We start from the raw sequence: 14,700 nt of genomic DNA, 5'->3' as shown, positions 1-14,700 counted from the left end.
GGATATTTTAACTGGAAATAGTGTCATCGTTATTTCAATTAATTTGTTATTACGTCCAATGTGGCGGAATAAAAACAAAGCCGATCAGGTACATGAGGTCTCGTGCATAACTTAGCATAAACGCCTCCAAATCAGTCGCAATGACATCTATAACAGTCTCAGTGGTATTAACATTCATAACAGTCTTGCACTAGCCATTAACAGCTACCACAAAAAGAGTCAAACCAGTCACACTAAAGAGCATTGACAGTTTTAGTCACACTGACACCCAACATATCAGTTACATTGGCATCTATAATTATCTCAGTTGTCATTCTGACACCCAAATTGTCTCATACCAGTTATACTGACGTAATATAATCCACACTAGTCAGCACTGATGCTCATAATAGTCTCACAAATGTCACATTGACTCTAATTTAAACAATAACCAATAGATGGGGATGCTGTTACCGTTTTATCGATTTCGAAGTGGTTATGTTAAAAATAATATTAAACTTCTGCTTATTGATTCCGAAATAATCTTTTACCAATGAATCATTTGTTATTTCTTGCTGTAAACTTACCATACAAAGCAAAGTATAACTAGAAACTTTCAAATTTTCTACCATGAATACATCATGAGTTATTAACAGGTTGTTTGTTTACTGAATTTCTTGCAAAGATGTCTCCTTTAATCGTCCCTAATTTTTGAAGTGATAGACTAAAGGGAAGGCGACCGGTCAACATTCATCAACCGCCAATTCGTTGATTGCTCTTATCCCACGTTGCAAGGGATTGGTAAACATGTTTGACGACGGGTGTAAATCCAGTGATCTGCCAATTACGAGCAAAGCGCTCTAATAGATCATGTCAGGCGTCAATAACAAATAAACATTTCCAGTAAAAAGGTGAGGTTTCGATTACAAGAAAATCTTCTGGCCGAACGTTTCATGTCTTAAAATGTGTTTGACAAATAAAGGGAGACAAACAGAGACTTGATAAATACTTTAAATTTTACAATATATTATAATCAAACCATAAGATTAAATTGATTAGTCTTAACAAAGAAAATCAAACATATGTTATTCAATTTTACGGATTTATTTGTGTTTTACTGGGTGTGGAAGCTGTAACAAATAACTACAGTAAAATATATCTCTATAAAGCAAATTAAATCACTCAAAGTGGGACACGTTCGATTGTTCAGGGGTAAGTGTAAGGTCTTACAATGTTAAAAATTTGATTTCAATATTCACGGTGGGCAGACCACATGCGCCCCTTGCTGTAACTTTATGTTTATTTAACAACAAACAATCACAGGTGAAGCAGATACATAACAAAAGTAAACTTTCTTCCAAGAACATGAAAATTGTTTTTTTTTTTTTTTTCAGTTTTCTAAAGTTTTGGTGCATCCCAAGTGGCACAGCAGTATGTCTGTGGACTAGCAACGCTAGAAACTGGCTTTCTACACTGGTGGTGAGCAGAACACAGATAGCCCATAGTGTATGCTTACCTACAAATAGAAGCTGTGTTGATTTTAAAACTTTAGTGAATTAAATTGCCAGATACTAGCTTACAACTGAAAGCATGGAGTAATGGAGGGGTATAAACCTTCTTTACAAAATTTGAGACACAGTAAGGTAGATACCACACAATAATTGTGTGGTTGACACATACAACTCATCTCTAATTCGATTAATAACTTGTTATTGATGTTGACATCCATTGTATTGAACGTTGAGGACAGTTATTGAGACTGTATAACTATGGTAACGAAACATGTTAGGTTTAAACTAACTCTTCTCTCTAATTAGAAACAGAGACTGGAAATTAAATATTCTGCCTGTTATATCCTTCATTAGAGAAACAAGTACAGAGAAATGTATTTCCATTAACTTATCAGTGTTCAAACTTACTATTTATTAGCCAGATCTAGAACTTTTGAAAATAAATATGATAAAAGAAACATCTCAACAGGTATATGAAAACAATCTGGTATATAATACATTTTAATGCGTAAACTTAAACAGATAATGACTTGTGTGTGTGTGTGTAAAATTAAAGTATATCCTGAAGAACACAATTGCTAGAAAAACTTTTCCAAAATTAATTCTGCATTTCAAGCATCCTGGTTTCAATCATTTATTACATTTTATGTTGAACTAATAAAATTCTCATATGGACCAAAACAGATGGTAAACTGACGACGTACTGCTTAGATGATATTCAATTTAAGCAGGGTCCAACCTAACTACTAAAATAGTTTATCTTGTCAGAAGATGGACTTTGAAATATGATACAACATGAAACAGATAAATAACATTAAATGTTATAAATTTGTTGATGACTGAGTAAATGTCAGTAGACCACTTTAAGGTATCAATATGCATAAAAAATGTTATAAAAGATTGAGATTCTTGATAAAATTTTCTTATGAACACAATGGATGATAAAACCAGTCAAACTAATTCTCAAAACCGAATAAAAAATTTCCATATCAGCTAGCATAAACAATTTAAAGGATAAGCATGTTAGAGAGGGTTATGCATGCTTCCTTTCGCACTGAGTTGTGAGAGTGCCATGGACAGTTGGTAATGTTCTAAATATCTCTGACAAAAATATTTAAATCTGTTTATTTATTTTCTAAGTAATTTAACTATTACTTATGTCTCAAGTATAACTTTTAGAAATGGCATCATAATAAAATTCTTAAAGACATTTCTAAGCCAAATCTGATTATTATTACCCGACTATTTTAGTTACTGTTTTTCTATTTCTTTGATGTGAAAACTTTATATTAATGTAAATCTCATGTTTACATGATTTATTGAACACGATTGCAGCTACTTTGCTTTAACCAACATCTCACATAGAGATATTGTCCATTATGCTGTTATAGGTTATGAATGTACACATATCTGTGGAAGGTAACAGCTGGTGGCTGGAATAAAATGAAATGCCTGATTATCTGTGGAAGGTAACAGCTGGTGGCTGGAATAAAATGAAATGCCTGATACCAGTTATACAATACAAAATTGGTTTAGACACCTGCAATCAATATAATTTGTGAAAATGTTTGTTGTACTGTTTGGCAGTTAATTCAGGGAATATATGTTTCATCACTTTTGGATTTTGGAGAAATTTTATTCTTTAGATAACATAATGATATTTATACAATTTTAAGGAATAGCTTCAGTTCATTTAGAAAATGGTTTAGAAATAAATGAAAAAAGTATGAAATCAAGAGTACTTAAAACACAAACCTGCCAAGTCTTCAACACAGTAAACCACTATACAGTTTTCTTTATCACTTTTGTACTCTCTCATAAAGTGTTAATTATAACATCTTAGCTATCAAGTTGTGCTAGAAAATGGAAAGCCCAAGGCACAAACTTGCTATACCCACATTTATGAAACCGAATACTGCTGCTTGTTTAAAGTAATTATAGATATGATCTTAGTTTAACAACATTTTAGAAACCATAACAATACAATATATTGGAAACTTTTTACATTAATAAAGATTTAACAATGAACACAAACAAACAAACAAAAATAATAAGAACAAAAACAATAAACAAAACTTAGTCATGCAAAGATCAAGGAACTAGAATACATAGAATGTACATGAAATAGTGCAATTATATATGAATGATAGTTAGTAATAAAAGACTATATGAACATAACAGTATTTATACAATATTTTAGAAATGTTGTTATCCACAATCACCAGTAGATGAGAAGTGTCTTTGTAACATTACAAGTGATGAAACAATCAAGAATACAAAACATTAACACAACAAACAACCATACCTTCTTATGAAGTAATAAGTTAACTATATAATATTAACAAATAAAATTAAGTTTAGGTTTATGAAATTATCATTTTAATCATATTATATATCATATTACGAGTCGCACGCCTTAACAGGCTTGACCATGCCGGGCCTTTACTTTTACACCAGATTAATTCAGAATTAGTATTCTGAATTACCAATATGATTGGCTATTGGAAACCAAGCATACACAAACAAGTCCTATGAATATTAATTGAAAACGTTCCTGAAAAAAAAATAAAAGAATAAAACAGCAACAGTCGTCTGGCATAAACTCATCAATTGCCATGAACATTTAGAACAAAAAAAATAATTATGCTCATCACTGGAACTTAAATTATTGTCATGAGAGCTCCGGGCTGTTTTCAGATTGTTAGCTTCCACGGTAGTAGATCCACCAAGGGCGGCAGCCAGAGGTCGAGCTGGTCTTTCTGGGAAAGTGAAGTTCTTGTGCAGAAAAGTTATTTTATCCAGATTTTCTGGGTCCAGACTGCATCTGAGTTTTGACATTGTTAGTCCTGAAGCAGAGAATGTCCTCTCGGATGAAATTTCAGTCGCCGGGATACACAAAATCTTCTCAGCTAATACAGCTAACCTCGGATATTTGTTCTCTTGAAACCTCCACCAGCCTAGTGGATCAGAGGTGGAGATCGGATCAGATAGATATGCTTCCAATTCGAGCTCAATGGATACATAGGGACGATTGGATGGTGATTGGGCTATATCACCTTGAATACAGTCAAACAGGCTCTCTGTCGTGTGTGGCTCCACTGGTTCTTGTGTGAGCGAAATGTTTGGGCTTTCCTGTTCGTGGGTTGAGTCTTGCTCAGATATGCTGTCACGGAGTAGTTGGTCCTTCAGATAATCCTCTACCCTCTCTCTCAGGGCATAGGGAAGGAAACTCAGCCGTTTGTAGCGAGGGTCCAATATTGCAGCGAGGGACCACAATCTACCTGAAATCGAGTCATCATTCCCTGCACGATTCTTACTTTCAGCGTTGTCAACACATCTGCATTCCTGCCATCAATTTTTTGAAGTCCCTGAGAACCCTAACCTTCATGTAACCTGGTCAGTATATGCTTGAGTACAGTGTAAATGCTGCTCGATGTGGGAATTTTCTCCTTTGTCAGTAGCTCGGTCGCCGGCGCAAGATGACCTCTACTGCTCCTTACATCACACTCCACATGGCATCGTCAAACACCAAGCTGGCACGATCTTTTGCTTTTGTTATGCTTTCATCGTAGAGCACTGCCATAACAGGCACACGGAGGTGAAGAAGTCGCGTTAACATCTGATATGTGGAATTCCACCTTGTGGCAACTTCTTGTATGAGAATACGAGGTTCAACGCCGATTTTTTTTGTTTGGTGGTCATGCAAGGCTTGGGTAGCTACAGTGGACCGGTCGAAGTGGCTCACACAACGTCTGGCTGGAGCAAGAACTTTGGCGATGTTAGGTTCCTTGAGAGCATCGGTGATAGCCAGCTGTAAGCTATGTGAGAAACAAAACATATGTTCTAATTTGGCCTCCTTCGACTTTCATGTTGGACGCATTGTCCGTGACTAGGGCAGAGATAGCATCAAGCTCAAACTCCTCAGCAATATCTGTGACATGTTGTGCTATGTTCACCCCTGTATGGCGGTCATCTATTGCCCGAGTAGCAACAACTTTGGTCTTGAGTTCCCACTCCGCAGTCAAAAAATGGCAAGTAAGCGTAATGAACGGCTTCATCTTCAAGTTGGTCTACAGGTCAGTTGTAATAGCAACTGTTTTCCCTGACATTTCTTCCACAACTTCTGCTTTGCACTCTTCATATGCTGAGGCTAAGTAGCTATTTACTGTCGGCATACGGATGTATGCCAGCCTTTTAAAGACGTTTGTCGTTTTCCAGCCACAGGCCCATCTTTTTCACTCAAATCTAAATCTGTCAAGTCAAAATGATCCCAGATAATAGATCTCCGACCACTTTCTAAGCTAGATGACATCGTGCGTTCATTAGCCGTTCAAGTAATCAGATATCAAAACAGGAATTTGCCCGTGACGGCCGCACCAAACGTAAACAAAAACTCTAAAGGTCAACAACAACAACAACGAAAATTCAACTAAACAAAAAGGCAAGCAGTTCGTAAAATCACGACAGGCAAACATACCGATGTCAAGGTCAAATAATGGAATATATACATGTCGACAATCGTATTGTTTTCCCTCGTTTATTTTTCTCGGAAAAAAATCTTAGATTAATCGGTTAGGAAATCCGTAACCGGTAAAGAGCAATAACCGAACCGTAACCGGTTAATCGTGTAATCGTCACAGCCCTACCTTTCAGTCGTGGAGGCGTTATAATGCGACGGTCAATTCCACTATTTGTTGGTAAAAAAGTAGCCCAAGAGTTGGCTGTGGGTGGTAATGACCAGCTGCCTTCCCTCTAGTATTACACTGCTAAATCAGGGACGACTGGCGCAGATAGCCCTCGAGTAGCTTTGTGCAAAATTAAAAAAACAAACAAACAAGCATGAGTATTTTTAGTTATTAATAAGTTCATTTAAACAACTTCGACCTACTTTTATGCGTATGAACACACTGTCACCTACAAATGATTGTTTAGTGTGTGCTTTTCTTATAGCAAAATTACATCAGGCTATTTGCTGAGCTCACCGAGGGGAAACAAACCGATGATTTTAACCTTGAAAATGCACAGACTTACCGCTGTACTAGCGGTGGCGCTCCATTATAGTATGAAAATTGATAGTGACAGTAGATGGAAGGCCGGCATGGCATTCGACTCGTAATCCGAGGATCGGGGGTTCGAATCCCGGTCGCACGAAACATTCTCGCCCTCCCAGCCGTGGGGGCGTTATAATATGATGATCAATCCCACTATTCATTGGTAAAAGAGTAGCCCAAGAGTTGGCGGTGGGTGGTGATGACTAGCTGCCTTCTCTCTCGTCTTACACTACTAAATTAGGGACGGCTAGAACAAAGCTACTCGAGGGCTATCAACGTGGTAAGTTTGTTTGTATAACGTGGTAAGTTTGTTTGTTTGCCACGTCATACAACTGAACTTAATTAATCACTATTATTTTTTTAAATCATTAAATATTAACTCACCAAATAAATTGAATAATAACTCTTAAACTAAACAGTTTTGTATATCCAAAAAATATTAATTACTAATTTGAAATCATTCTTTCCCCAACTTGTGTGTCTACAGTGAAGTTATAATTTATAAAGCTTCTGTAATAAATAATCATTTTCTTTGAAACAAACATGGATTTTTAAAGCGATAAAACAGGCAATTTTAAATACTCTATAACTTTTATTTTCTATTTACATACATTTTATTTTAATTTTTTTATCGATGTGAAGTTTGTGAAAGTCCGGGACAAGAAAACATAAATCGAGAGTCATTGTCTCTTATTAGTGAAGAAAATCGTCCGATCATAGAAGTTATTCTGTTGTTGTCTTGCATCTGGCTTTCTAATTCGGTTAAACACTAGTCAAAAAATTCTTGTGGATCTAACAATGTATCAGGAGCTTACGTTTCTCAATTTGTCTGTCGACTCTAGTCCTCAGAACCCTCTGACTCTGATGATTTCCTTTCGTTAAACAAATCTCGCAGTTCTTTGAAGTAGAGAGGTCTCATTGATTTGTATTTCGTAAATTTGTTGTGACGTCGACAAGGTGAAGGTACCTTCTTCCTTTCAGTTAACGGAGTTTCTGATATATATGAGATAATTGGTTTATATTTATGAGGCTGTCTTGTTATAAAATATTTGGCATGTGATCCTTCAAGACTTGTGATAATGTTTGTTATTTCACTTGAGTCATTGCTATTTTGGATGTCCTTCCTATTGGTGAAAACATTCGCCTTTGTTTCTTTCTAAAAATAACAAGAATCAGGATAGGTTGATGTTAGTTATCATTATATAGAAATTACCTCTTGAAAATTAATACAATGAAACTACCGATAACTGGGCTATATAAATTTAGTGGATATCAATTCAAATACGTTTTCGAACAACACTTTTATTGAAATATCCAAATTTTGAGCAAACTAATTGACTCTATAAATTGATTTCTAATAAGTAAAAAGGGAAGGGAATGTTTATCTTGTGCATGTCGAAATATTTACAACTTTACTTCGGGGAAAACTCTGTAGAAAGTACGATATGTCTCCAGTACTAAACAGAACAAAATGTGAACAATTACTAACAAGCGTTATTAGAAATTTGAGAATTTCAAAAATAATCAAACTAAAAAAGAAATTGAAATAAAAAAACGTTGGAACCAACAACTATACTTTTAAGAATGATAAATTGCGTGATGTATATTTTAATTTAGTTGCTGCAATTATCGAGAATTTTACTCTACGCTGTTTTTGTTGTTGTTTTTTTTTATCAGAAAACTTCAAAACGGACAATCTGTGTCTGCTCACCATGAGCATTAATACCAGACTTTTAGAGATATTAGTGTTCGGTCCTATTACTGGGCTCCACCAGATGTCCTTAATCTATGGGTGCCTTTGTATTTAAAATTCGAATATTTTAATATTTGTTTGGAAACAGTTTAACATCGAGATGGCGCTGCGAAATTCATCAATATCGATTTGAACTAAAGCGCAAAAAGAATACAAACACGACAATAATGATGCTTCATAAAAAGTAAAATAAAATACATTTTTAACTCTATGTGGTGCGTAAATGAGTCCAGTGTTTTAATGAGAAAGTTTCTAGCTAGCATAAATGTAAACTTGTTAGAGAATTTCTATTGTTTAAAATTTTGGCATGACGAAAGGGGTGTTTGAACATCAGATAAGATACATCAAAGTTCTACAGTTATCCAAGCAAAGAAAATTTGGCTAATGCCGATTTGTTAAACAGCAAAAGAAAATAAGCAAATATAAATGTCCCGGCATGGCCAGGTGGTTAAGGCGCTCGGCTCGTAATTCGAAGGTCGTGGGTTCGAATCCTCGTCACACCGAACATGCTCGCCCTTTCAGCCGTGGGAGCATTATAATGTGACGGTCAATCCCACTATTCGTTGGCAAAAGAATAGCTCAAGAGTTAGCGGTGGGTGGTGATGACTAGCAGCTGCCTTCCCTCTAGTCTTACACAACTAAATTAGCAGTTGTAGTATATGAAGGATGGAAGTCCTCACATTATACATCATACGTATATATGTCTCTCTACTACTAAATGGAATGAGTACAACCCAACTTTACGAGGTAATGACTCATAAACAGAGTCATGCAGTACAAATCTATAGAATAAACATTTATTAAAGGTTTGGAGACGGCTTGAATGGTAATGAAGAATATAATGGTATTATATATAATGAATATAATAGTATATAATGGTATTATATACCAGCGCAAGTGCTTATCCCTTGGACGGAATTTACGTAACTTCATAATTAATGAAAAGTTATCTAACGACATGAATAATTGTCTCCCTTATATGTGACCAGATCAATGAAAACCATGAGATAAAATACTGATAAAACGCCTTCCTTTCCCCGTAGCGGGCTTAGAACCATAATTTGAAACAGCTTCTATCCAAGTGGAACCGTTTTAAAATGGTCATATTAGAAGCATCTTTCATATATCTTCCCAAATGTTAATACAGTAGAAAATATGTAATTTTACAGTTTTGTTGTTCATACATTTCACTTTATACTTTGAGTACACAGATTAACAAGAATATCAGGTTATACTTTTGTTGCTAAGCGACATGGCATAAAGTTGTTGTTGTATACCTATAACAAGTTAAGATTCATCTGTAACTGTGTCAATAACTGTGAAAACACATGACTCATAAACAGAGTCAATAGAGTACAACAATTTCCAAAATGTTTTGAGATGGCTGCAATGATAAAGAAGAAACCTGTATTACATGTATATATCTACACACAACGTCTCTAGAAGCTTGTTATCAAGTATCCATTTAAACCGACTGCAATTTCCTTCTAAAAATCGATACCATTAAATTTAAACGTTTCTTATAAGGTGGAAGATTAGAGTGTAAAGTTTATAGCCTTAATACATTATATTTATAACGGTGTCTAAACTTCACGCAGAACACCAGCATAAAATGTATAGAAAGTAAGTAAATATATGTGACTGAAGGTATATTACATTCTTGTTATGTTCGTCTATTTGTGCTCTACCCACCACGACTATCGATAGCCGGTTTCTAGCGTTGTAAGTCCCAGACACTCGGTATGAAATAGTGAAATGTGATGACATTTCCCGTTATCACAATACTTACTTCAGGAAGATGAAAATTCTGAACGTTTTGGCCCTCTTCTCTTTTATACTTTTACATTTTCTCTTCTCGTTTGTATTAACAGACTGATCTTCATCTTTTGTGGTACAAGTGAATATTTAATTTTTTTTCTATCATCTTTATTTGTATGGTCTTCTGTGTTAGCTGATTTTACTCTTTTACATCTACAACAATTGCACTTCCAAATAATGACACTACAAAAGAAAAGCGGTAATAAATAACATGGATGATTTAATTTGACTCTTATTTGTACATCAGTGTTATGTCAATTAAAAATGGAATATAATTATAATCTAGAAATAATAATATTTAACAACGACATCCACAGGGACGTTCTCTCCCAGTGGAACGTTAGTAAGTATATGAACATATAACACTAAAATAGGCGGGTTCAGTTCCCCACGGTGGACATGGCAAGTTGACCCCTGCTGCATCTCTTTAAAATAAAGATAACAAATGTAAACAGGAATAAAATGTTATAGCTCAAGAGGGATAATTGAATAATTATTATACTCGCTGATAAATTTCAATTTTAAGACCATATTGAAATAAACTGAAAATCATTAATTAGTTAAAAAACTTTTTTGAATGAAAATGCCTTTTATATTTATCTCAAGTACTCGAATTGTAATAACTTAGGTTACCCATATTTTACACGTTTAAATTTCAAGTATTTCTACTGACACGCACAGTACCTTATTGTATTTACATATAAAAAAACAGTTTGAACAATAACATACTTACAAGGAATGTTTTTCATCAGAAGAACTTGTAATATTGTAAAAAGTGATCCACAATTTAAGCTTTAAGTGAATCTCCACACTTAAAATACACTTTATTGTAAACTAATGATGCTAATTTCCCCTTATATATTTCTTATTAATGCAAGCGTTTGTAACCTTTTGAATATTTATCATTCTAATGAAAATAAAGTAACTAATATATTTTTTATTTCTCAGCCCCTTTAAATTCATTATTAAGTATGTACACACATGGTTCAACTATTAATAACTTAGAAATTATATTAAGATCTATTCAACAAAACATAAAAAAATACTGTTTTGTTCTTACCTTAGAAAAATTAACAAAAGTGGTATTCCTACTGCAGCAGTTACCAATGGAATCGTATGTTCTGACATGGATGGTGCTGAAATGGAAAAATACAAGTTAAAAAGAAAGTTAGTTAGTCAAGTGCAATTTGTTTTTGTTATATGATAGTATTGGAGAAGGCTACGTTTCATTTGGTATACTTACAGTGAAAATAACAAGATAACCACAGCGTTCTGAGTTATTTATTTATTCTATTTTGAAATAGAATATTTATTCTATTTATTTATTCAAACACGTATAAGTTTAATGCACATGGATAAAACAGTACAGGTAAAGAAGTGTAAAGTATCACTTTAGATTTACTTTTTTCCTTGATAATCCAAGTAAAGATATTTACTTATCATATCTTATGACAATCAAATACACTGACTGTGTTTTTATATCAAACCAGGATGATCATTTGATGCGTCACGTGACTGACCACCATTACAGCAGTTATATATATTTGTAACAAGACAAAAGGCAAAAGTAACAAGTTCTCAGACTTCCAAGGATGTATGATTGTCGACACTTACTTACTAGCAATTTGTAAACTGAATACTGTTTATATGTTTCACTATTCAAAGAAATCTGTAATTAGTGTCTAAATGAACTACAAACGAAAGAGAATATATTGGAAAACTATTGGTAACAATTCAAAGGGAAAGTACATGGACGGTCTTTTTTATTGTAAACTAATGTAAAACTCTGTTCGAGTCAACCAGTTTTTATAAAATAGTCAAGGTTTAAATAATACAACAATACTAGGAGGAGGAAAATACTTATGGCATACAATTACTGGTCTAAAACGTACTTCAGACAACAGAAAAGCTCAAACTGTGAACAGTGAATTAGTGGGAATGATAGACGTGGTTTGGTGAATCGTGTTTTACCTGAGTTGCTATGAGTGGTGAAATGGTAAGATATTTATTATTTAGAATAGAAAATAATGTCCACAATGTACTGGAATATTATAAGAGATCGGGTCTTCACACATTACTACATTTTTTACCTTCATGAATAAGGGATTGAAGAAATTTAATGGGAAGAAAGAACAACACTCGTCAACACAAACATCGTCACAGTAATATTTTTCCATCACGACATTTTGTCAACAACCTTTCCACACATATTATTTCACGTTAAAGGTACGTTTTACGTAATCTTATATGTAGCATAACTTACTTTTCCTTGGAGAAGGAACGTATGTTTCTTCCTCCGTTCCTGGTTGACTTGGATCTAAGAAAAAGCTTGAAATGTTTACAATGTTAACTTTGACAATTAAAAATAAAATAATAGATGGAGTATATAATAACTAATTTATTGCTTAGTTTGTTCGAAACAGTTTTTCCTTTTCGATTTATTTAAAATTAGAATTCACAAATACTGATCACACATGTAAACGCTTTGAAGGAAAGCACAACTTACAACACAGGTTATGTCTCAGTGTGAGTCCTTCAGGACATTGGTAGTTTTCACTTGGTTGTACGCATGCTAAAATAAAGTATAAGATGGTTCGTAGTTCAAGTATTGTTGACATAAGAAATAATATTTTGCACTATTTATTTGTAATTTAGCACAACACTACATCATGGGGTATCTATGCTCTGCCCATCACGGATATCGAAACCCGGTTTCTTGCATTGGAAGCACGCAGACAGTTTGCTGGGCCACTAGAGTAATTTTTGACCTGATATGACACTTTAGGCTCATAACAAATTATTAACTACTTTTCTTCGTGAAAGCTCATACATTGGAAATCCTGTAAGGTATAAACAAAATCTAACAAATATAGCTTATCTTGTTCTTTATCTATTGTATCGTAGGTCACAGGAGGTTTCAACTCAATGTATTTTCATAATTAATAATAAATAAGGATTTACAATGCTAAAGTTAAGGGTTCGATTTCCCCTCGGTTGGTACAGCGGATATCCCTTTGTAGCTTTGCTATATGAAAACGCAAATTTTGGTAATTAAAGGCCCGGAATGGCCAGATGTGTTGAGGCATTCGACGTGTAATCTGAGGGTCGCAGGTTCGAATCCCCATCACACCAAACATGTTCGCCCTTTCAGCCGTGGGGGCATTATAACGTGACGGTCAATCCCACTATTCGTTGGTAAAAGAGTAGCCCAAGAGTTGGCGGTGGGTGGTGATGACTAGCTGCCTTCCCTCTAGTCTTACACTCAGATCAAAATTAAAGATATGCTCAGTAACAAATATAGTTAATCAAATAAGCTCTTCAAACTTTCTTATTTCAAATGATAAGAATGTATCGTTTCATCGCTTGGATGTGAAAAGTGGCTAAACAATGTCTCTGAATACCAGAACTTACTGTGTGTTTGTAACAAAAGAAACATTTTTCTGCTATAACACTGTAGCATTTTGTAATTTCAATATTTTCACAGACGATTAAAGAAATCATTCAACACTTTTGATTTTTTAAAATTATTTGTTCTATGACTTGTAAGGAAAACAACAAAACCTTTCTAATTTCTAACATAAGGTTATCTCGTTTTCTGACTTCACGGAATGTCTAATTTCATTAATTGTGTAATGCTATTGATTAAATTTATTCATATCTATGTATGTATTTAGTTATTGTATATAATAATAATAAATCAAAAATTATTTCGTAATGATAAATTTATATCTGCAGACAAAAATTTGATTTTCAACATTTTAACACTGCAGGCTTAACGCGGAAACAATGGCGGTGAGCTGTATGTTGGTAGTTGGAAAGGTGATTTCATGGATTTTGGAAAATTAATGTACAATCATTAAATATATATCGAACTTATAACACTTTACATAAATTGTAGTAAAAATGGATGGAATCCGATCCATAATTTAAAGTTTTTTTTTACTTCTAAACACTACCAAAATCGATTCTTATAAGCATTTACCTTCCAAGAAATGAGTGATGAAAATTGGTTTTTGTGCTTTTATCTCCCAGTTTCTTGTGTATTCAATAACGCACTTATACACACCGGTATCAGAAAAATCAAATTTATAAATCATCAAATCTCCCGTGGCTTTGTTTATCCGAATTTTATTATCGTCTGTTGATATTCCACCGTAGGGGCCAAACCAATAATACTGAAAAACATCAAAGGTATATCTTTTGATTCCAATGCCGTCAGGGACACACGGAATCACCTGTGGGGCGCCAAGTACAATATTTTCAGGCTTAAGTTTGATGTGTGCAGGCATTGCTATTATTAGAGCATAGAATGCCATAAAATCAATGTTTTGAAAAGAACTTCACCATCTCTGTATCTTAAAATCTGCTTGCAGTAGTAGCTTTAACTTTTTACAAAATGTCTCCTAATTATCTGTGTTGCTAAGATACTGTTTCATTGTTAATATTATAAATATTGTAAGCACGTAAGAACAAACAATATGATATAAAAGTTACGGAGTTCCGGATTAAACACTAAAAGCTGATAAAAGTTATGGAGTTACGTATTAAACGGTAAAAGCTGACAAAGTACAGAAACTAAAAGGTGTGA

The 14,700-nt window shown here is 34.1% G+C and overlaps 1 protein-coding gene across 7 annotated transcripts in view; it reads right to left on the bottom strand.

Annotated features, from left to right (window-relative positions):
• Positions 1-7,176: 7,176 nt before the first annotated feature.
• Positions 7,177-14,700, bottom strand: part of LOC143243341 (uncharacterized) — a 38,836-nt gene continuing 31,312 nt past the window's right edge. For 3 of the 7 annotated variants that reach the window (XM_076487191.1, XM_076487193.1, XM_076487188.1), the window contains 4 exons: positions 12,619-12,684; positions 12,376-12,429; positions 11,173-11,248; positions 10,308-10,537 (listed from right to left, as the gene is read on the bottom strand). In XM_076487191.1, the coding sequence (XP_076343306.1) occupies positions 10,453-10,537; positions 11,173-11,248; positions 12,376-12,429; positions 12,619-12,684 (281 nt within the window). In that variant the 3' untranslated portion in view covers positions 10,308-10,452. Of the gene's footprint in view, positions 7,698-10,307; positions 10,538-11,172; positions 11,249-12,375; positions 12,430-12,618; positions 12,685-14,700 lie in introns of those variants that run through there. The other 4 variants (XM_076487194.1, XM_076487192.1, XM_076487189.1 and 1 more) reach the window with 3 other exon arrangements.

The sequence above is a fragment of the Tachypleus tridentatus genome, unplaced genomic scaffold (genome assembly GCF_004210375.1).
Source record: "Tachypleus tridentatus isolate NWPU-2018 unplaced genomic scaffold, ASM421037v1 Hic_cluster_2, whole genome shotgun sequence".
NCBI classification, from domain to species: Eukaryota; Metazoa; Arthropoda; class Merostomata; order Xiphosura; family Limulidae; genus Tachypleus; species Tachypleus tridentatus.
The sequence above is the reverse complement of the archived record's forward strand: the minus strand, read 5'-3'. Positions and strand labels throughout refer to the sequence as shown.